Source organism: Saimiri boliviensis, chromosome 2, assembly GCF_048565385.1.
Source record: "Saimiri boliviensis isolate mSaiBol1 chromosome 2, mSaiBol1.pri, whole genome shotgun sequence".
NCBI lineage: Eukaryota > Metazoa > Chordata > Mammalia > Primates > Cebidae > Saimiri > Saimiri boliviensis.
In genome coordinates this window covers 239397741-239422473 of record NC_133450.1, presented here as the reverse complement: position 1 = coordinate 239422473, position 24733 = coordinate 239397741, and the positions used below count along the sequence as shown (strand labels likewise).

General features: G+C 39.8%; 1 protein-coding gene across 8 annotated transcripts in view; it reads left to right on the top strand.

Annotated features, from left to right (window-relative positions):
* The window catches only part of ERCC6L2 (ERCC excision repair 6 like 2), a 201719-nt gene that overhangs the window by 131301 nt on the left and 45685 nt on the right, over positions 1 to 24733 (top strand). For 7 of the 8 annotated variants that reach the window (XM_074395602.1, XM_074395598.1, XM_074395599.1 and 4 more), the window contains 3 exons: positions 3669 to 3749; positions 5031 to 6186; positions 10049 to 10203. In XM_074395602.1, the coding sequence (XP_074251703.1) occupies positions 3669 to 3749; positions 5031 to 6186; positions 10049 to 10203 (1392 nt within the window). Of the gene's footprint in view, positions 1 to 3668; positions 3750 to 5030; positions 6187 to 10048; positions 10204 to 15248; positions 16134 to 24733 lie in introns of those variants that run through there. The other variant, XM_074395604.1, reaches the window with a different exon arrangement.

The following is a 24733-nucleotide window of genomic DNA, read 5'->3' as shown; positions in this document are numbered from 1 at the left end:
TCTTTTTCTTCCTCCTCACGGTATAGATGAAGAAACTAAGTCTTAAAGAACTTCAGGATATTTTCCTTGACTTCCAGGACTTTGTAGTAAAATCTTAATGTACTTCATTTATTCAGTAAGTACCATAAAGACAGTTCAAGGAACAATTGGTTCCTGTCCTTGAGGAACTTAAACCATCTTGACGGGAGGTGGAAGAGAAGGTTACATAGTAACCATGTAATGTCAGGAATCGAATGCTAAACAAGTTCAGCAGTAAACCATGGATGGATGGGGGAGAAGAAGGTGTGTAGTATTTGAAACCTGTAAATATCATTACTGTTTCACAATTTCTGATGTATACTGCAGAGTTTCTATTTCATAGTAACTACATTTGATTCTGAATTGAGTGGCCCATTTGGAGTCCTACATTTTGTAATTTTCCCCGTTGCTTTTAAATATGCTGTTTCTTTGATGAATTTGTTCTTTTCAGTTCCTCTTTTCATATCAGTAGCTCTGTTTGCCCTCTAGCTCCCACACCCAGCTGCCATCTCCATCTAAAGTACTACTTGACATGCCTATATTCATGTTAAAATCATTGTCTATAAAAATATTAGCATTACATTATCCTGTTTTCTGTCATATATGACATAGTTATCTGTTTTGTCAGAATAACCACCTATTCCTTTGTTAAACAAGTGTTCTATAAGATTTATCAGGATGGATCAAGACCATCCTGGTCAACATGGTGAAACCCCGTCTCTACTAAAAATACAAAAAATTAGCTGGGCATGGTGGCGCGTGCCTGTAATCCCAGCTACTCAGGAGGCTGAGGCAGGAGAATTGCCTGAACCCAGGAGGCGGAGGTTGCGGTGAGCCGAGATCGCGCCATTGCACTCCAGCCTGGGCAACAAGAGCGAAACTCCGTCTCAAAAAAAAAAAGATATATCAGGATGACAAGTTATTAAGTAGAGAAAGTTCTCTTGTTCATTGTGCCACTCTACACTAGCCTGGGTAACAGAGCAAGACTCAGTCTCACACAAACACCAAAATGTCCTCTTGTTCACTGGTTATTCTAAGAATATCTTATTTCTCCTTCAGAAGTGTTTATTAATGACAGGACCATCCGTGTCTTACATTTTCTTTTTAAAAAATATCTAAGTTCTGGCCGGGCGCGGTGGCTCAAGCCTGTAATCCCAGCACTTTGGGAGGCCGAGGCGGGTGGATCACGAGGTCAAAAGATCGAGACCATGCTGGTCAACATGGTGAAACCCCGTCTCTACTAAAAATACAAAAAATTAGCTGGGCATGGTGGCGCGTGCCTGTAATCCCAGCTACTCAGGAGGCTGAGGCAGGAGAATTGCCTGAACCCGGGAGGCGGAGGCTGCGGTGAGCCGAGATCGCGCCATTGCACTCCAGCCTGGGTAACAAGAGCGAAACTCCGTCTAAAAAAAAAAAAAAAAATCTAAGTTCTTCAATGTACCAGAACACTCAGGATATTAACCTATTTTCTAATTGATGTTAATAACGAGTGACAAGGCCATCCATGCCCTGCACTTGTCTTGCTAGGCATATCATTGGCACTTGATTATTAAGTTAAATTTTGAATTACAGTTGCTCATTTGTCATCAATCAGAATGTAAAATTATTCAGGGTTGGTTAGATTCATGCTGCTTTGGGCCAAAAGGTGTTTCTAAACATGATTATTCCAAGCCCCATATAATGGGAGCACATATCATGAGGTCAAAGAAGTATTTCACTTCATATGAGACTTTTAATTTTTAAAGGTTGTATAAAATCTCTTTTAAAATGTTTTAAGATGTAAACATTTGAATTTTTATACTTTTAAAAAATCTTATGATTTCTGGGCAATTTCGTTCTATTTTGCATTGACTTTCCATTATCTATATTATAGTTTCTCTTCAAAGATAGATATTGAGAGTTCATTTTACAAGCATTTATTGAGCATCTGTGAAATGTCGGGTACTGTTCATAGAGCTGTGCTTACATAAAAGAACAAAATAGACAAAACAGTCCTGTCGACCAGAAGTCTGCATTCTTTGTGGGGAGACAAATGATAAACGGAATAAATAAGTGAAATACAGAGTATATTATGATAGGTTCTGAGGAGCTGCCAAGGAAGGAGCATTTTTAGATGGGGTATCCAAGGAAGCCCTCCCTCCGAAGGCTGCATATGAATATTCAAAGAGGTGAGGGAGGAAGGTGTGTTTTTGATGGGGGAAACAATTGCAGAGGTCCTAAGGGAGGAGCATGCCCCATGTGATCTCACAATTTCAGGGAGGCCATAGTAGTTGCAGTAGAGTATGCAAGAGAGCAGGAGAGGGGGCAAGAGAGATGCCAGAGAGCCAGGCCATGCAGGAACTTTGACTTTTACTTGAGTGAGACAAAAAGCAATTAAAGAGTTCTGAACAGAAAGTTGACAGAGTCTGATTTATATTAGCTTGACTTAGTATTGAAAACTAGACAATAGAAGTACAAGGACAGAAGCAAGAACCCAGTTAGGAGGATACTGCAGTAACCCAGCAGAGAGATGATGGTGGCTTGAGCCAGGGTGACAGTGGTGGGTGGCGTGAGAAGTGGCTGGATGCTGGATATATTATCCAGGTGGCACTGACAGGCTTTGCTGATGGGTCACATATAGGGTATGAGAAAAAGAGAGGAGCTAAGGATGGCTCCAAGGTGTTTGGCCTGAGCAGCTTAAAACTGGAGTAGCCATTTATCTATTATGAAAGAGTTTCAACAGCTTTCAGGTTTCTAGTACTGCCACTTTCACCTGTTGTAGCCATTTAGCTTCTGTTACGGAGATAAATGGTAGCTTGGGAATGAGGCTTCCCATCCCATTGCTGTAATAGACTTGAGGAATGGGGAATAGCGGACTTGTAGTGATTCAGAAATCGTTGATCATTCCCTAGAGTTCCATAAAGGAGATTCTCTCTCATTGCGCAGGATACCAGGTAGCTGGAACCATGCCGTTAGTATGTCTGTGTATTCCGAAGTTGGGCATTTGTAACTCTGGTGATGGTAGTATTATTTCTTCTTGCTCTGTCAACAAATACAGCCTTAAAAAAAAAGATTTCCTTTTGAGGAGAATTTAATATTCTAGAATCTAGACCATTAGAACTCCTGCTAAATAATACACCAGAAGCTTTAAAGTGCAAATACTTTCCCAAAAGTGTAGCAAACCTGTTACATAACTAAAATATTATTTTTAATTTCATATTAGATGGACATTTTTATTTTGATGTCTACTACACTTAAGGGGTATTTTTAAATGAATATGAACAAGAAATAACAGTAACAACATAGGCTAGGATATCAAATTTCCAATATTCAACATTGTGGTGTTTAAAATGTTAGTATGTCCTTACCGTAATTATTATATGGGAATGGTTGTTACGGATATTATACCGGGTAAATATATAACATTTCTTCACACTCTCTCTCCGCATTAGTACTTTTAATGAAGTTGGCTGGAAAGTATTCGTTTTCTGTGTCTGAAAAAGTAAACTGTAAGAATTAAGAGTATTTTGAACTGTTACATAAACTTTTATATATGATTAGCAAGTTGAAAAACAACATTAAGAATGCTGTAGCATGTACTGCTATTGTTTGGTTGTGCCGCCCCCTGTGTTGCATAGCTGTTTGCATTCTTTGTTACTGATGTTATGTAGAGAGAAGGCCAAGTGGAAGCAGGGATCATGACAGCCACAACGTGGTTGAAAGAGCGATCTCCAGCACACAAACCAGAAACGGTAAGTTCGTGTTTGAACCTGAAGCCTGCAACACCTGGGAAACATGCACCGTGACCGTTTTGTTTCTTTACCTTTTTCCTTCACTTTTCAACCTGTAAGAAAAAAAAAATTAAGAGTCGAGGACACAAAGTCAGAGGACTATGGATAAAATTAGTAATTTAGGCAGATTTAACATTCATATCATAAGAACAAATTCAGGAGCAGTTCAGGCATTTACAGCTGAAGTGAATTTTAACTACACCACACTGAAAATACAGTACCACCTCGGTAAGTAACCCATCCCAAATAAACCATTTCTAACTAAATGGTAAGTTAAATGGAACAATCACCATCAATGTGTATTTAAAATTATTAAACCCAAATATCAAAATTGGTCTCAGATTCAAAGTGGATGTTTTATTTTATTTGATGCCTTAATTTTGTGATCTTTATAGTAGTTTGCCATCTCATGTACCACAAAATCTTTATTGTCATTATAAGGCCATCTTAAAGGTAAAAAATATGTTTGGAAGGTTTTTTTGTTAATGTTGCTGGTTTTTTCTTGTTTACTTGTAGAGTATTAACTATCAATTTATACCAGCCCAATGACTTTAAAGTTGGGGTGAAATTTTTATGAATTTAGAGAAATACACAAATATCAAATATTGGCAAAAGTATTACCAGATGATACTTTCCCACAATCTTTTACTAATAGAGCCTCAGTTTTAGAAAACTGTAAGATATATTTAACTCTGATTATTGTGAAAAAATTACATATTGAATTTAAATTTGTAGCAAATTTTATTTCAAGATTCTTTATTTCTGGTGATCAAGATCCTATTGGCCTTTTAAATCAATTAGAACAATTTTCCAGTTATCAGTTCTTTACCTTGTTAACTCCTGTAATCTGTCTTATTCTTAAAGCATGATTGGAAGTATATGCTAGACTACAGTAAACTCCAGTAATTCTTAAGCAGCAAGTCGTGTGCTTTTCACTTTTGAGGCGAGAATGATGTGTCCTTGCATCTTAGAAGCCAAACACTTCACTTTATGTTTTTCTTCAAAATACTTTGATTATATGGTACTCCAGTTTAAACTTTTATTTATTTTGGAACAATATTCAACATGGAAAGAGAAGAGACTGTACTAGACTATGATATTAAACGCTTTACATTTTTTAATGAAATGTTGTAAATACTAAGTGATATACTTGTACCTAAATTACCTGCCCAGAGTTGTTCAGTTGATTCCTTATTTTTATCTTGAGGTTTTCTGAGGTTTTTATCATTGCTTCTTCTGTAGCCTACAGAGCCTGACTGTCAGGATCGCAGAGGTCCAGAACAAGCTGCAGAGCCACTGGCAAAGGAAGCGTGTGGTTTCTGCAGCGACTTCAGTGATGAAGATCCAGTGGGAGCTGCAGGAATGCAGACGGCCAAAAACAAAGCACCCGATTCAAGTAAAGCTTCCACCTCTCCAGGACAGCTTACTTTACTCCAGTGTGGTTTCTCGAAATTGTTTGAGACAAAATGTAAAGCAGTTGAGGATAGTGATGGAAATACTGCCTCTGATGATGAAAGTTCTGATGAGCAGCCCATATGCCTTTCAACAGAGGCCAAAGTTGCTGACTGTGGGAAAAATCAGGACTCTCTTGGTACTTCAAAACATCAGAAATTAGATATCCTAAATCCAAAAGAAAAGTATATTTTTTATAAAAATGAGAAAATTTTAGAACAGAATATTTCTTCTAAATCTGATGATGAGAAAACATTTAAAAATACAGATAAACATTGCATTTTACAGACTGTCTCAGAATCAGAAGATAGTGATGTCATCTGTCCTACACAATATACAACTGAGAGATTTCCCAACAATAGTATAAGGTTTAAGCAACCCTTGGAGGGATCTGAGGATTCTGAAACAGAACGCTCTGTAAAAACAAGAAATGATGATGGTCGAAAGACTGATGACAGAAGAGATGGAATAATTTCAAAAAAGTTAAGTCCTGAGAACACAACCCTGAAATCTATTGTGAAAAGAAAAGTCACTAGTGATATTAGTGATGAATCTGATGACATTGAGATTTCTTCCAAGTCAAAAGTAAGAAAGAGAGTTACTAGTTCATTGAGGTTTAGGAGAAGAAAGGAAACCAGGAAAGAACTTCACAGGTTTCCTAAAACAATCAACAAAACAAAGCAACTATGTGCAACGGATGAGGATCATAACTCTCAATTTATTGATGATTATTCATCCTCAGATGAGAGTTTATCCGTCAGCCACTTCAATTTCTCTAAACAGAGCCACAGACCAAGAACTATAAAAGATCGAACCAGTTTTTCTTCAAAATTGCCTAGCCAAAATAAGAAAAATAGCACTGTGATGCCAAGAAAACCAGTGAAATGTTCAAATGAGAAAGTTGTCAATCAAGAGCAGTCATATGAATCAATGGATAAATTTTTAGGTAACCGAAGACACATTATGAAAACTTTTTAAAATATGTTTTGTTTTATCAAATAGTTTTGTGAGAAACTTTGAATCAAGATGCTGGATTGAGACATAAATAAGGGCTGGGTAGCAGGATAAATGGGAGACCACATATAGGTCAAGATAGAGAATGTTGCCATCTACCCAAGGACCCCCTCCGTGTGCCTGTCCAAATCACAGCTCCTCTGCCCCCATAAATACCAATTATTTTAGCTTCTATAGTAATTACTTATTTACATTTATATGGTTATATCACCAAATGTTCATACGTAGGTGAATGAGTTCATTTTCACGCTGCTGATAAAGACATACTTGAGACTGGAAAGAAAAAAGGGTGTAATAGATCCACAGTTCCACATAGCTGGGGGGGCCTCCCGATCATAGCAGAAGGCAAGGAGCAAGTCACATCTGACGTGGATGGTGGCGGCAAAAAGAGAGCCCGTGCAGGGGAACTCCTCTTTGTAAAACCATCAGATCTCGTGAGACTTACTGTCATGAGGACAACATGGGAAAGATTCAGTTACCTCCCTCCAGCTTCCTCCCATGACACATGGGACTTACGGGAGCTACAGTTCAAGATGAGTTTTGGGTGGAGGCACAACCAAACCCTGTCACTAGGTATTACGGTTTAGTCTCATTCATTGTTGAAAATGTTATGGAGTATCTTCTAATCTGCAGGAATCCTCATCCCTTTCACTGCCTTACAATGTAACCATGGAGGTACCTGGATCAACTCCAGAAGTTTCCCTCAGTTTTCATGTTGCTAATTGTATCCTCTCCATGCATTTAAACTTGCTCCTCTGTCCTCTGTTACCTGCGAAAGAGCAGTTGGTTCCTGAGACTGGATCAACATTCAGAGTTTGTTTTTGCCTGTACTCTCCCTTTTCTTCCGTTTTTAAAATGGATATCCTACATCTTCACTGTCAAAGACACCGACATTGCATCATATACTCTCCCCACTTACACGTCAGTTACCCGTGGTGCACAGGTAGCTACACATTTCACGCACCCCGTCAGTCCTTACTGTCAGTGTTCTTGCATCACTCATTGTCCGAATCCTACTGACTAGTAGATTCCTGAAGAAGTGTTTGTGAGAATAATATTCCCTGAGATTCTTACAATAACAGTTTGCTACCCTTATACTTAAAAGTTAAGTTTTGCTGGATGTAAAATACTTGGCTCACATTGTCTTTTCTTGAGTGTCTTGAAATACGTAGCTTCGTTTTCTTCTGGCATAAAGTGTGGTATTATGTGGTGGTGGTTTTTTTTTTTCCTCCTTAGATTACCAGGGGATTTTTTTTTTCTTTTCATTGTCCAATAATTTTACTAGATTGTGTGTTGATGTTGGTTGTCCTGGGTCTGTATTCTCATATACACAGTGTTGCTTCCACTCAAATTTTCTTTCGGGAAAGACTTTCTTGTAGTAATGCTTTTAGCTACTTGTTCTATTCTTTTGCTTTGGCTTTCTTCCTCAGGGACTCCTGTTACTCAGATGTTCCGTCGTCTTTGCCTGTCTTCAGTTGTCACATTCTCTCAAATCTTTTATCTCTTCATTCTGTTTTGCATTTTAAAAATATTCTATTTTTCTTAAGGCTTATCTGTTGTGTTTATTCCCTCTTACATTTCTTCTAGTTTAGTCTTCATTTTTTTAATTTAAAAAAATTTCTGAGTCTTTCCTAAGTCCTGGTCACCCAGATGTCTGAGTTCCTCTAATTCTGATTTATATTGTTGTTGATTCCCGTCTTTTTCTGTTTTGTGAGTACATCTTTCTAGCACATTCTCATTGGAGGGATATTATTCTGCATGTTCTCTTTTTTCTCACAATAATTTTTAGGAGATTTGACCCTGCTATTTTTCTTCTGGTCATTTTTATATGAAATTATTTCCCCTGAATTTTACAAACGAAGCAGAGTTCAGGAAATCTTTGTTCACTTGGCAGAGATCCACATGTTATTTCTGTGTAGAGTGCCACGCTATGGTGGGCTTTCCTCTCTCTCTGCCTTGCGTTGCTCTAGATCTTTTCTTTCCCTCATCCTTGTTCTTCCTATCCTTGATTCACTCCCAGCAGTTTTTCCTCTTTGTTGGGCCCTGACCTGGGTGAGGGCCCTGGTGGGTCAGTTTGGGGGGTTCTAGAGATTGGCTTGCTCCAGCCCCTCCAGGCCTTCTTACTGTGTACCCCCTGCACCCTCTCAGCATTGGAGAGCAGGAAGCCTTCCCCGATTCAGCTGCTGGTCTCCAGCTGGCCCCTTGTGCTTTCCAGTGAACACCTATTGGCTATTCTGGGGTCTCCTGTTCTCAGGTCTGCCAGGAGCCCTGTTGCTTCCTCCTTCCTTCACACAGTTGCTGAAACCATGCAGAGTTCTTAGCTACTGGTAGATCGTGCCCACCTGCCTGTACTGTAGGGGTCATGGGGGTATCTTGTTATCTGATTTTGTTGTAAATGTCCATGGGCTTTTGGTTTTGTTGTGTAGTTGCTGCCTGTTTTTGTGCACAGATTCAGAGAGTCTCCTGCTTCTGCTGTTACCACCCTCTGCCCAGAATCTGTGTGGTGATTTTAAGAGTTAGCGTTGCCTTCACACGTGTCTGGCTTATTCCCCAAAAACTATATGAAAGAAGCTGAGATATAAGCTATTTTGCTATAGAAATCTTAATGGCTTTGATTTATATGTAAATCAGGCTTTCTTTGTGGCTATTAGTATTCTTACTTAAAAGTTTGTTATGATACATATTTTGGTATCATTGTAAATAAGGGCTGAATTATCCCTTTGGTTTGTGTGCTACAGTTAGATTTTAGGTTTAGGAATGATTGTATAAACTATTTTTAAATAATCAACTCAGGGTTTTCTGTTTTTTGTTTTTTTTGTTTTTTACTGTGAAAAGTGTCAATAGTTAGTTTGGAACTAATGCCATTTTGAATAATGGATAAAATGTGTCATCAGAATTAAACATCTGAGGAAATTTTCTGCTTTGAAGGTTTTGAAACTATGTGCCGTGTATATTACCTGGCATCTTGAAATTTAAGGAGAATGTTAAACTAGTTACTGTCTCTTCATATTATTTAACAACGTCTTATGTTTGCATGATTGGCAATTTCTGGTTGAAGAGGTTCGGGACAGGAAGAACACAAGTGTTGAAGGTCATACCTCAGGTTCGCTGCCAGAGCTGTTGGAGGGAGCTTTTACAGGCTGCGATTCTAGCCTTCTCTTTTATGATCACAATTCAAAAATGAATTATAGGTGCCTAGAAGCAAAGCAGTAAAAATTGTAGCCATTTTTTAAACCTGTTTCAGATAAAAGCTATGAGTTAATTTTTCTCATTTCCTAAAAAGCTCTCATCTTGACATTCTCTGGGCACATATACAAAAAAGACAAAATACGAACAATAAAACTGAGCAAAACCAATCAAACGAAACTCCCTGGTCATAAACCCTATACTCCCTTTCCATCACTGTAATCAAGTACATGCTTAAAGGGACAGATAAGGTTAGCTTCATTCTTAAAATTAGTGCACAACTTTTTTTTTTAATTAACAATGAAAGCAAATTCATAGGACCCTCCTCAGCCGTGACTTCTCTCTTACTGAAACCTCCATTTCAAGTTTAAATCTAAAGATTGTTACCTACTATCTAGTTCTCATCTCACATTGATGAGAAGGAAAAGTCATTTCCAAGGTAACCTAGACCAACATATTTGAACTCTTTCTCTTTCCCATTTTTTTTCCTAAAGAATATTGTGATGTTGATGTTTCTCTTGAGTATTAAAAGTAAGAATAATGTGTTTTTATGGAACCGTATTGCTTTATACTGATATGTCACTTAATAAACCTCTGTTACCTCCTAGATGGTGTTCGGGAAGTGGCTTATATTCACTCAAACCAGAATGTGATTGGATCGAGCAAAGCCGAAAATCACATGAGCCGATGGGCAGCACATGATGTATTTGAGTTGAAGCAGTTTTCCCAGCTGCCTGCTAACATAGCTGTTTGCACTTCTAAGGTAAGAAGAATAGAAGATAGTATCATCTTAGTTACCTCATTTTTTACAGAATTTACTCAATAGCGTCTTCTCTAAGTACTCCCTCAAAAGTAGCTACTAAAACTGTAAGTGACATACAAATAAGTATAAAAATCAAAACACCATTTGGGAACTATAGTCATTGAAGATGTTTTAGATTAAACAACAAATTTACACCCAAACGCCTAACAATGTTGAATCGCTTAATAGTTTCCCTCAATAAAAATTGGACAGTACTCCCAAAATGAAAAGGAATATGAGGGAATCATACAGTTCAATCAGAACCAAAACCATTTCTGCTCATATGGAAAAAGGAAAGTGTGTGATTAGATTGCTCCACAATTTTTCACCAAAATGACACACACAGAAAACTCATTTCATGTAGAATTTATATTTTTAGCAAAAGGATTTTTATACTGTTAAAAGTCATAATTACTTCCTGTGGACTCTTCTCACTTAAAAATGCTGTTGTGATATTTTTGTTTATACATAATCACTTTCATCAAAGCTTTTTTTTTTTTTTTTTTTTTTGAGACGGAGTTTTGCTCTTGTTACCCAGGCTGGAGTGCAATGGCGCGATCTCGGCTCACCGCAACCTCCGCCTCCTGGGTTCAGGCAATTCTCCTGCCTCAGCCTCCTGAGTAGCTGGGATTACAGGCACGCGCCACCATGCCCAGCTAATTTTTGTATTTTTAGTAGAGACGGGGTTTCACCATGTTGACCAGGATGGTCTCGATCTCTTGACCTCGTGATCCACCTGCCTCGGCCTCCCAAAGTGCTGGGATTACAGGCTTGAGCCACCACGCCCGGCCTCAAAGCTTTTTAAAAAATATTTTCTTCTGTTTGACTTACGATTATTTATTACTTTTTAGGAGCTAAGTGCCTCAAGAGCAATTTTACTATCACTTTATGGGTGAGAGTTCAAAATTCATACTGTATGTAATACCAATATTTTATGTCAACTTAGTGCTATTATACTTTTAATAATGAAGGTGGGGGTAGAATTCCTCTGAACTATCAAGGGAATTAATTTATTTGTACCTCACTTGTTTGACAAAGGAATTAAATTACCTTAACAATAAAACCAGAGTACAAAATGAAATTCAGGGCCAGAGAAAATATATAAATTAAACTGGAAGTTTAAGACTGGGAGAAAGTTACACTGCAACTGCTTAGGACATAATACATTCTACCCAGATACTGTATTAAAATGGCTAATTTGATTGAGTTTTCTGGTAGAAAAAACAAAGGAGGTAAGCCATCTATGTAGCGATTTCTCAACTAGTGCATGTGGAAATGCGTGTGGACAGTTTGGGTGGTCACAGTGACTGTGCGCCTAACTGGCATTCCTGTCTGGAAGCCAGGGATTCCACATGGCTGTCCCGGAGAGGGGACTAGGTTGAGGGGGGCTAGTAGAGAGGCAGTCCTACATGCAAAGAATTGTTCTGCTCAAAATGCCATAACACCCTCCAGAGAAAGGCTGAGTAAAATCTTTATCCTTAAGGGAAAAAAAAAATAACACGGGTTCTAGGAGGAGCAAAGCTTTTCCTAGCACTTAATTTGAAGGAAATTTGTCTCTTGGGGGTTTTTGGAGACCACAGAACGATATCGTGAACAGTCAAGTGTCATATAATAATATCCTTAGAATAAAATGTAATAACAGACTTTAAAAGGCTATACTTTCCAGCATTTTTCAATGTCATCCATAGGCCCAGTGCCAAACTACAACTCGTGAAAGCATTCTTTCATGACCCAAGTATGCTGCTTTTTATACTTGTCTTCTCATTTGATCCAGGAATGTACCATTTCTCAACCAACACTTTAAACAGCATTTCTACAGTTTGACTACCATGTATGTGCTATCTGAAAAAGGCAGGCAGAATTATGTTAGGTTTTCCAGAAACTTGCTTTGTTAGGATAAAGAGTATAGCAGAATCTTTTAAGCAGATAGCTAATTTTTTGTTAGGATTCTTTTTCAAACTGTGCCCTTTTTTAAAACCTTCTCCATACAAACAAATTTTAATGTGAAAGGTCAGATAATTTGGCAAACCCTGTAGTGGACATTAATGAAATAATTGGATACTGGTCATTCGCCTGTCTAAATATTTATCAGAAAAGAAATTTACAAGCATATAATTTCTGCAGAAATTGACCTGAGAAGCAACCTTCTTCTTAAGGAAAGTTATGCAAATGAAAATGCCAGAAACACAGTTTGCCTGTGAGCTTTTTTAGTCCAAATATTTTTGAGGTGGACAACACAATCTCACTAGAAACCTTGTCTCTTCACAGTGATTTTAAGAGGGAGGGGCATCTCTTGCTAGGAAACAAATTGGAATACCTACTCCCTGGGGGTTATAACATACCCTTCGAGGCCATATATATCCCTCATCACACATACACCAACTTAGTAAACCCTTTTCAGAGAAGAAAGAAATTAACTGTTTAATGACTAAATTGGGGTGAAGTTTTAAAGCCACTAAATGGGAGGTCCATTTCCATGGCACCAATGCTAACAGGCCAGACACAGTCTACAGATAACGCTCATTTCACTGGCTGACTTAAGTCAGTAACTGATACAGCAAAATTTCATTCTAACATTGCAAAGCTGTCTCATAGAATTTCTGAGAAAAAGTGTTCCCAATCACTGATTTCATCCTATCGTGTCAATATTACTTCAGCACCTTGAATGAGGAAATCACTGAAACACACCATCATCTTTGGCTAGGGATATTTATGTCACTCACTGAGAGGTTTTGCAGCTGGTGTGGCAGTGGGTGGCAATAGTGAATTTGCAGTTTTGAAAAAAAAGTTACTAGAAGAAAAGAGAATAAACAAAGGGAAAGGGAAATGAAGCAAGAACAAAAGAGACTCAATCATAGTGTTAGAAAATACCTGCAAACTTCTTGATCCTGAAGTCTCCAAAAAACCCCAGACCTCCCACCGACAGTACAGTATCTTTCATCTGGGGCTCAATCTAGAATCTTTTCGGTTACTGAGAATTCTTCTGAGTGCTTCATGTCTGTCATCAAAGTTTTATTAAAGAACTTTACTTGTGTTTGAAACGCTTGTGTGTGCATGCCTATGTGTCAGTTGCAGACATGTTGTCTCAGTAAGAAAATAAATCCTATTTGTTTTATGAAATCAGTACACAAATAACAGTTGTCACAATATACCAGTATTTCAGCTTCTAAGGAATACCATAGTTGAGTCAGAATTAGAACCTTTAACTAGATTGCAAAGGAATATACTAAATGGAAAATTGTAAAAGAGAAGTAATAAGCCCCACAATCCTAGCTAAGATTCTATGGTCTTTCAGAGTTTTCCAGTCTTTTTGATGTCTGGTAATTATTGATAACCAAAATGACAAAAACTGTGAATCGACTTTTCAAGTTCAATCATATATCTTAAAAAGGAGTAAGATACATTACTGGTTTCAGTGTTTTCTTTGGTTTCTTATAGTTGATACTTTTATAAATTAGCTTTTATTTATGTTCTGTATTTTAAAGATGTCCCGTTTCTCCTAACATAAATTTTGAATTATACCATTGTTATTTGATAATACAAATTATGTAAAGTAATGTGTAAAGTAAGAACACATTTTGCCTAAAATTATATTTTGATACTTTAGAACCATTTCTGAAAACAGCTGTTTTTACAAGGTGAGATGTCTGATTAACAGGAGAGAAAACCTGTGTGACTTACGTTTTAAACTCAGGCCAAAAAGAAACATTTTAAGCATTTGAAGGGACTGATAATACCTTTATTAGGGTTTATCTGTTCTTTTAATATATGGATGTATGTCACGGAGCTGAACTGTACCTGTTTGTGATGCGGTACCTCCTTTTCTCAGTCAACTGCACGTTTTCAACTTAAGTTTACTTAAAATTTTCTGAAAAGAAATGTACAAAGACAGCCTTCAATTAAGGATTAATCACTATGGCAACTGAGATGTGGTGACTGAAGGGGGAGGATGTATTCTCCCCCCAGTTTCCTGCCAGCTGTCATAGTCAGCCTCTGCTGCCTGAATCCAAGCCAAAATATAGACTGTGACCAACTCTAAGAAACTATATCTGTATTTTTATAAATTGGTACAAGTATCAGACTATAAAAGAAGACTTAATCCCTTGAACTAGATGACAGACACTTGGCACTCTTGCCAGTGTTTGACAGAGAAATAACGGGTCGCTTTGTAGTAAAACCTGGATTAATAGTAAGCCCCTCTTTATGTTATTGCAGTGTGGTGTAAATGAGAGAACTAAGCATGCTGTCAGCCTGGGGTGGGAGGTGGCGTGGGGGGAGTGTCTTTTATATAACCAGTGCAGGTTTAAGCACTGTTCAGAATACTGTAAATACAAAATATTGTGTTAGTAAGAACTTCTCTTTCTTGTATTTGTATTAGATTGGCATTCTGTAGATTACTTAAAGAAAGGATTTCTGTGAGCTATGGTGGGTTTGATTGCAGTGTGTTTATACAGCTTTTGGAGTCCGCAAGGAGGGATGGACTGTTTACAGTGAGCAGACTTTGGGGAGATAGAGCATTCCATTATCCTGTTTTTCAGGATAATGAATGGCATGATGATTTAAAGTAATTGTTCACAAATGGCTGGTTTACAAAGTAGTCCGGTAAGCAAGGTTTATGGTTTCAGCATGTAACTCTCACTGGGTGGGATTTTTCGTGGTCTTACCGTTTTTCTTTCTGTAGCTAAACATTAATTTTATGGCATTTGTATCAGAAAGTTATTCTTTCAAGTAATTCTAGTAGACATCAAGATTTTAAAATATGTGTGTGTGTGTGTATATATATATGTATATATATGTATATATATATATATATATATATATGAAATTATGTGACTGGTATTGACATGAAAAAGGCTTTTGTGTTTCTCTGCCTAGAACTAGGATTGGTTGTAGATAGCATTCTGATTCAGAAGATAATATGTCATTTGAGTGGCAAATACCTGCTGGTCAGAGGAAGGAGAATCCACTTTTTAAACTGTAAACACAGAGACCTCTTCCCTGGCTAGCTGGAGGCTGCGAGAAGCTGTGGCACCTTTCTGCACAGTCATGATACCAGGATTCATAGGCTAGTGTAACTGATGAGCTGTTGTGTGCAAAACACGTTCAACACCTTGCAAGAAAGGCATTGAAATTACTCAAAAATATAAATCTTTATTATTGTAATTAGGATTATTGCTTACCAATGGGGTGGTCAGTAAAACTCTTGAGCCTCTACAATAACCTCTTACTATTTTTGTTGTGAATATTACTGATAGTAGAATATTTTAGACAACCTTAAAAAGATAATCTAGTCCAGTCCTTTAATTTTAGGTGAAGTACCTGCTTTAAACTGTGTCCGATTTCTAATGAAAAGTACTATAGAGAAAAATGTTTTTGAAAGGAATTATAAGCTACTGTAATTTAAAAATGGACTGGGAGTGACAGAAATAATCTTTGCTTATTAGGAAATAGTTTGCTTCCATCTCTTCTCTTAGATGGTCACTGTTCCAATTACATAGAAGGTAGATATAAGCCTTCTTAGAACCTTTTCTCTATTGAGAATAGTCACAAGATCTAAATAGTATTTCTTCAAATAATACCTTCTAGGTAATAACATAAAAATTTAGGGATAGAGGCCTCATAGAACTCTGACTGACTACCTTGTGAATTAAAGAATGTTAACCTCTTAACAGCCCTTTTCAAGTTATATTTCATCCATTTCTGAAAACCATGGTATCAGTTTGACATGGCACCTAATGGGAACACCTATTGCCCTGTCACCAGAGAATCCTGCCTCTGCCCTAGGAATTCTAAATTTTTATAGCCGAATAAAGCAAAATTATGGGTTAAAGGAATTATAGTATTTTAGAATTTGAAGAATTCTTGAAGATTGTTTAACCCAAACATCTCATTTTCGTTTTTTTTTTTTTTTTTTTTTGAGACGGAGTTTTGCTCTTGTTACCCAGGCTGGAGTGCAATGGCGCGATCTCGGCTCACCGCAACCTCCGCCTCCTGGGTTCAGGCAATTCTCCTGCCTCAGCCTCCTGAGCAGCTGGGATTACAGGCACGCGCCACCATGCCCAGCTAATTTTTTGTATTTTTGTATTTTTAGTAGAGACGGGGTTTCACCATGTTGACCAGGATGGTCTCGCTCTCTTGACCTCATGATCCACCCGCCTCGGCCTCCCAAAGTGCTGGGATTACAAGCTTGAGCCACCGCGCCCGGCCTCATTTTCTTAAATTTTAAAAATAAGAGGCTAAGTAACTCCCCACAGGCCCCAGGGCTCAGCAGTAGCAGGAGGCTTTCTTCCCTGTGGTCTTTTACCCTTTTGTCTTTTCTTGTGCTTTTCCCTCAGTTCCTTTGGTGTCTACTTTGTTCTGGAGATTTCAATTTTACTTTTCTAATATGACAAGTCAGTCTTTTAATTTTCCAAGATAATTTGTCTGTAAAGAATTACTTTCACTTTAGCAGTTACACAAAAACCTCACATGGACTGAATGCATCCTTCCTTTAAGATATATGTATACTGGGCCGGGCGCGGTGGCTCAAGCCTGTAATCCCAGCACTTTGGGAGGCCGAGGCGGGTGGATCACGAGGTCAAGAGATCGAGACCAGCCTGGTCAACATGGTGAAACCCCGTCTCTACTAAAAATACAAAAAATTAGCTGGGCATGGTGGCGTGTGCCTGTAATCCCAGCTACTCAGGAGGCTGAGGCAGGAGAATTGCCTGAACCCAGGAGGCGGAGGTTGCGGTGAGCCAAGATCGTGCCATTGCACTCCAGCCTGGGTTAACAAGAGCGAAACTCCGTCTCAAAAAAAAAAAAAAAAAAAAAAAAAAAAAAAAAAGATATATGTATACACATATATGTACGTGTGTGTGTGTGTGTGTGTGTGTGTGTGTGTGTGTAGTTTTTACTTTTCTTAGGCCTTTTCTCTTCCTGGAATAACCTTCAGCCTTATATTTCTGAGCCCCCAAATCTCCACATCTCTCTCCCATTCAAGATCTACCTCTGATGTGTCCTCTCTTCCACAAAGTCTGCCCTGGTTCTTCCCTCAGCTGGAAATAACCCTTCTTACACTCTTTCTGCTTCAGCCAGTAATACTTTGTATGTCCTGTTCTTATTCTAAAGTATGACTTTCAAAATTTTTGTGATAGTTGTATACGTATCTCTCTTCTTTTCTAATAAACTCTGAACTTCGAAATAGTTGAGATATGACTGATTCACCTTTGATAACCTAAAGTAATCTTACATATAATGAATACTTTATAAATAAATACTTTTGGGATAAAGTCAGGTTTTCAGTTTTTGTCAGGGTACAATGAACCCTACCTCTGTGTTCTGAGAATTTTAAAGATTATTTTTTCCATGAACAACTTCCATAGTTTTCCTGGAAATTATCTGGAGATGACATTGTTTATTGTTCATAAGACAATTGTTTATTGTTTTATGAACAATAAACCAGGGGAAAGATCTCTTTCTCTGAATGAGAAGTGTTTTCAGGTTTGCTTGGCAATCATGCTGTTGGATGGATTTACTTATCCTACACTTGCAGTCATATCAACTACTACGTGACCTTTCACTCCAGTTAGATCTAATGCAAGTTCCCTTTTCTCCACAAAGCCTCAGTCTTCAGGAATCACTCAGTTCCAGGCTCCTTTAGTGCCAGTCATCACTGTAGATGTGGTATACCCGTCCACCTATCACTATTGTTACTTACGTTATGTAAATTCATTCTTTCCTCACGTATGTTACAAGCCACTTAAGAATCAGGACCATGGGACACTCTCACTTACTCCTATAAACACTACCACTTAGCCCCGGGCAGCACAGAGTGGGAGTTCAGAAAACGTTGTGATCAGTAATTCCTGTGTAGAAGTACTGCATGTAAGGCCAATGCCTACAACCATTTTCACAAGTTAAGGCTCCTCAACTCTTTGCACCACAAGTGAATGTTAAAGTGGGTATACTGGGTGGCAGCTAAATGTAAAGTTATGAGTCATGTTTGTGCAGCATAATGCTGGTGTTCTTCATCATCATTATTTTTCATCTGTTGGCCACATTGCTGGTATAGGAAAACCACTCAAGAAGAGAGGACATGAAGAATGCCGTCAGAAAGATATTCCTGGAAGCCATGCATCCACATCTAGCAGTAACACATCTAGAGAGTCATTGTGTGGCTTCCAGAGTCACTTTGTGTCTTCCTTCCAAAGCTCTGTCAACTCTCTTCTTGCATCCCTTTTGTAGCATACAAGGCCTATCTCCGTTTGGCCTTAGTGTGCTTTTCTAGTCTCATTCCAAGACACATTTTCAAGATGATTGACATGAATTATGTACCAACAGTCTTGGTACATATCAACAACAGAGTTGTACCAACAACATAACAAAAAGCTGTGAGAGCAGCTTCTATTTATATTCTATTATGTGCTAAACACTGGGGATACAAAGGTGAACAGACAGGCTCTTGTTAGCCTTCAGTTTGTGAACTATTCCCAGACATGCTTAGGCCTTCTGTGTCTTTGCTTCTATGGTTCCTTGTTTAAAATTCATTGTCACTTGCGTCTGCTGATTGAACCCCTTACATCGTCTGTGACAGCTGTCCCCCAACTCTTCTCCAAAGCAGTGTAAACTTTTTCTCATCTTTGCATGTGTGTCTCCCTGCTATAGCAGTTGTCTTACTGTATTATGCAATTCTATATGCATATGTACAAGATGCTTTTGAGTACAGGAAATAGAATAACCATCAAAAATTGGAGTATACAGTAGGTCACTGAATTAATGACATAACAGCAGGTCTGGAAGGAGGCATTTTCAGGTGTGACAGCCCCATGACCCCGTAGGGATACAGGCTCTTTCATTTTCTGCCCCGCTATCTTTAGTGAATTAACTTATAGTTCTTAGGTCTTTTGCCTCATGTTGCCAGATGACTACTGCAACTCAAAACTTGTTCCCTCACACAGATGTATGCTAAAGACAGGGAGATGTGATTGTCTTCATATCTCTCTCTCCTTTTTTGTTGAGATGGAGTCTTGCTGTCACCCAGGCCGGAGTGCAATGATGCAATCTTGGCTCACTGCAACCTCCGCCTCCCAAGTCAAGTGATTCTCCTGCCTCAGCCTCCTGCATAGCTGGGACAACAAGCACACACCACCACAGCCAGCTAATTTTTGTGTTTTTAGTAGAGATAGGGTTTCGCCACGTTGGCCAATCTGGTCTTGACCTACTGACCTCATGTAATCCACCCACCTCAGCCTCCCAAAGTGCTGGGATCACAGGCACGAGCCACCGTCCCCAGCCTTATTATTGCATGTATGAGTCCATTTTCATGCTGCTGATAAAGACATACCAGAGAGTGGGTAGTTTATAAAGAAAGAAAAAGAGATTTAATGGACTCACAGTTTCACATGGCTGGTGAGGCCTCACGGTCATGGCGGATGGTGAAAGTCACACCTTGCATGACAGCAGGCAAAAGGAAAATTGAGAGCCGAGAGAAAGGGGCAACCCCTTATAAAACCATCACATCTCATGAGACTCACTACCACAAAAACAGTATGAGAGAAACCACCCCTGTGATTCAGTTATCTCCCACTAGGTTCGTCTTCACAACACGTGGGAATTATGGAAGTCACAATTCAACATGAAATTTGGGTGGGGACATAGCCAAACCATATCATTCCATCCCTGGCCCCTTTCAAATCTCATGTCCTCACATTTCAAAATCAATGATGCCTTCCCAACAGTTCCCCAAAGCCTAAACTCATTTCAGCATTAACTCAGATTTCCACAGTCCAAAGTCTCATCTGAGGCAAGACAAGCCCCTTCTGCCTGTGAGCCAAAAGCAAGTGAGTTATTTCATAGAGACAGTGGAGATACAGGCATTGGATAAATACACCCATTCCAAATGAAAGGAAATCGGCCACAATGAAGGGCTGACGGCCCATGCAAGTCCGGAACCCAGCAGGGCAGTCACGTAGTAAAGCTCCAGAATGATCTCCTTTGACTTGATGCGTCACATCCAGGTCATGCTGATGCAAGAGATGGGCATCCATGGTCTTGGCAAGCTCCGCCCCTGTGACTTTGCAGGGCACAACAGCCTCCCTCCAAGGCTGCGTTCGTGGGCTGGCATTGAGTATCTGTGGTTTTTCCAGGTGCACAATATACACTGTCAGTGGCTCTACCATTCTGGGGCCTGAAGGATGGTGACCCTCTTCTCACAGCTCCACTAGGCAGTGCCCTATTGGGGACTGTGTGTAGGGGCTCTGACCCCACAGTTCCCTTCTGCACTGCCCTAGCAAAGGTTCTCCATGAGGGCCCCACCCCTGCAGCAAACTTCTGCCTGGACATCCAAGCATTTCCATACATCCTCTAAAATCGAGGTGGAGGCTCCTAAACCTCAGTTCTTGACTTCTGTGCACCCATAGGCTCAACACCATGTGGAAGCTGCTCAAGGCTTGGGGCTTGCCTCCTCTGAAGCCATGGCCCAAGCTGTACCTTGGCCCCTTTAGCCATGGTTAGAGCAGCTGGGACACAGGACATCAAGTCTCTAGGCTGCACACAGCAGGGGGTCCCTGGGCCGCACCCATGAAACCATTATTTCCTCCTGGGCCTCAAGGCCTGTGATGGGATGGGCTGCTGCAAAGGTGTCTGACATGCCCTGGAGACGATTTTCCTTCTCAAAGAGATTCCATATATGAAAATGTGAATAATTACTCTAATTTGTGAGTATGAGCATAACGCTTGTGTGGTGAGTTGTCATGAGATAAGACAAATATGTCTGAACTGGAATTTGTGAGACTTAGCAAATTATCTGATGAAGATAATACCCCTTTAATATAACTCCTCTCACAGCTTTTGTGGCAAGATTGTTGGTAAGTTGATGTTTTATTTTAGAGATGTCAGTCATCTTGTTATTAACCACATTACTTAGTATCAGAGTCAAATTTCATTTAATCTAATAAACACATCTCACAACTCTTTAGCATTACCTGCTTCAAAATGGATTGGAAAGCCGTATCCCACTATTTCATTTGCTGTGTAAACCTATTTTGTTGCAGGTGAAATAATTGAATTCCTTAGCAAGAAGAACTTTTTATCTTGTTCAAAAACATTTTTTGGCAAATGTCCTCCAGAAATTAAATTTTCTTAGTTGTTGAGTGGAGAAAAAAATAACCCTGTTTTTCCTCTGCCCTCACCCCACAACAATCAACACAGAAGACTTCTGTGACCAACTGTGTGTGGGTTTTTCCTTTACACCAGCAAGCAGTCAGTTCTGCAGCAGATAGCAGCTGGATATCCTCCGATTCAACTCCGATACCATCTGCCTGGATATAGTAGCAGAACCCACAGGTTGAGCACTCAGTCCCACAAGACTGCCTGCAGCTTTTGATGTCAGTCACAAGCCCCAGTTTGTTTTACCTGTGCTTCTAACCAACGAGCTATAAATCAGGGATCTCACAACCCCCTCCTGGGGCTTGATTAATTTGCCAGAGCAGCTCACAGAACTCAAGGAAGTAATTATGTAGGGTTACCACTTTATTACAAAGGATAGAGGTGAAGAGCTACATAAGGTGAGGTGTGGGGGAAGAGGTGCAGAGCTTCTACACTCAGCCCTGGGTGCTCCGCCCTCTGGGAATGTCCACCTTCTCCCCTCTCCAGACGCTCTCAGAATCCAGAACTTTGGGGGTTTTATGGTGGCTTCAGTATGACTGAACCATTGGCCATTAGTGATCAACTTAACCATTAGCCCCAGTTGCTTCTCTGGAGGTTGGGGGTAGGGCTGACAGTCCCAACTCTCTAACCCTGCCTTGGTCTTTCAGGTGACCAGCCCCATCCTGAAGTTCCCTAGGGGGCTGCTAGCCACCAGCCAACTCAATAGCATAGAAAAGCAAATCACTTTATTTCAAGGATTTTAGGAGTTGTATGCCAGGAAAGTTGGACAAAGATCAGATAATTTATTTCACAATGTCACAGTCATATTTGTGTAAGTTTATAATTCATCCAGTAAGCATTTATTGAGAGCCTGTAGGATTTGACTCAGGACTTAGTACAGTAAAAATACATGGTTGCTCTCTGGATTAGAGAAGTGTGATCTTGTTAAATAGATAAGACCTAAACAATCAAAATAATTTCAAACAGTACAGGCGGCCCTGCCTATCTATTCAAAGAGATCCCCTGGATTCTATTACATTTCTTTGGTGGGTGAAATTAGAATCTTTGGCCTATGTGCAGCATTATTGGATGCTTGGTTTGGTATGATGTATGAGATGACATAAAATCTTAAAATACATTCCATTTTATAATAAAGCTGCCCAATAAGAAATCAAAATAATAATGCAAGAAGAAAATATGCAAGAGAAGTCTTATGAAGCTGGACCTTCAAGCACAGGTCGGGCAGTGTTGGGCAAGAAGCCAGGTTCTGAGGAAATCTGGAGCCAGAATGTGGCAGTGTGTTTGGCAGCTAGTGAGAAGACTGGACCGACCAGGCAGACTTAACTTTGGACAGCAGATAGCAGTAAGGCACTTAGGGGGTTGAGAAAAAGTCATGAAGGGCCTTTCATTTACAGCAATAATCAGTAAATGTAAAACTGACCTGAACAGACTGAGATGTTAGACTTTATACTCTGAAAGGTTAATTTTCAAGATATGCCAGATATCTAACGATTCCACAGTGATGAAGGCCAGGAGCCAGGCTCGAGGAGGTTGATGTAATTATTCTAGACAGGAAGTCTTCTCTTTTCACTCAACAGGTGGGGGGCCATTTCTTGTGTGTGGACGTAAAGCTGTGTGAAGCCCAGACCCACTGCTGGTTATCATGCTCAAATTTGCCAACATGGAGTTATCAAGTGTATGTTGAATGAAGACATTCCAGTTTATTGGAGACTGGCAGTTCTCGAAGTGTGGTCCATGGACCCTAAGATAGCCAAGACTCAGGGATCCACCTTTTCCCTTGTTGACATTTACACTGATGATTAGAAAGCAGTGTTGGGGAGCCCGCTGGCAGATTAGCATGAACAAGCAGCAGCCCTTAATGGTAGCGGTGAGACAGGATAGTTCCCTTGCCCTCCTTCGCGGGCGTGGACTGGAGTGGCTGGTTTCACTCAGCCTGCCGCTGGCCAGTCCTTGGAGGAAGGGGTGTAAAAGCGAGCAAGCAGGTGTGGAAACAGGAGCAAACTTAAACGCTGCAGCCAGCCAGTCGCTCCTCTCTGGCGGGAGCAGGTTCTGCGTGGGCCCCGCAGCAGCGTCCAAGCATGCTTTGTAAGCTCTGCCAGCCAGGGACGGCCAACTGCCAGCCAGCTCAGTGGAGAGTCAGGGCGGCAGCCCCTGCCCCCTTGGCACCTGGGTTCTTGTCTGGTATCCAGGAAGAGTCAGGTCACATGAATTGTTTGAAAGGTGATGCATGCGGAAGACGTTTTTGAGTGGTGGACTGCTCTGAGCAGAAAGGGAGTCTGGAAAGGGGATGGGAAGGTGATCTTTCCCTGAAGCCTGGCTGCGTCCGGCAGGGCCCCTCTCCGGAGCTGCACCGTCTGCGCATCTATTCGTAGTCTCCGACGCTCAGTTGTTTCTCTGCTTGCCGCTCGGCTGCTTGTGTTGCTCTGCCAGCTAAGTCTTTTATGGGCACAGGGTAGGGTGGGGGCAAGCCAAAAAGGCAACATTTGGGCAGAAAAACTGGGTCAGCTGTTTCCACTTCCGGCCATGGATCCAGGCTTAGGGTGGGGCTTAGCTGGGAGCCCAGCCCCTCTGTATCACTAATAGTTAATGGATTCTTTACCACCACATTCTTGCAGGAAAAGACGACTAGTTTCTGTTACGGCTGTCTTCGAGGAAGCCAGCAAAACTGATTTTAGCAAATGTCAGCCCTTTAGCGCGCATCTTTTTAGTATTCTGTATGATAAAATGGGAGGTATGCATAAAGCACTTGCATAATCGAGTTCCAAATTGAACCAGCTGCTTTTTTATGGAACACCATTGGTACTTGAAAGAATGACTGCTAGATAAACTGGTTATTCAGACTTGGGTATTTGACACTTCATCAAAAAAATGAACCTAGTGAGCATGTCACTTCAAGGAAAACAATGGACGGTACTTGTTGCCAGTGACAAAATTTCAGCTTTCAAGTGAAAGTTAAAATACTGAAAAGCTTATATCTACCACCATAACATTGATACCCTTCTAATACTTAAAGAGTTTTCTGAGAAGAACAAAAGTGATCTTCTAATGTAGTATAATTAAATGTGTCCATGTTTTGAAGATCTGGTAACTCTATTCATCAATATTTTCTAAATGACCAGTGAATGATATTAAAAATCACACATGGAGAAAAGATTTACCCAAAGTTCAATAAACACCAATGAATTTTAACATTATAAAAATTATACTGAAAGGTTTTAGATTTTTCATGAAATTTACCTTGAGTTTTGGTATAGTATAAAAAAAATCCATAATTGTCTGAAAAGACTATTAAAATATTTTTCCCTTTTCTAACTACACATCTGTATGAGACCAATTTTCTTCA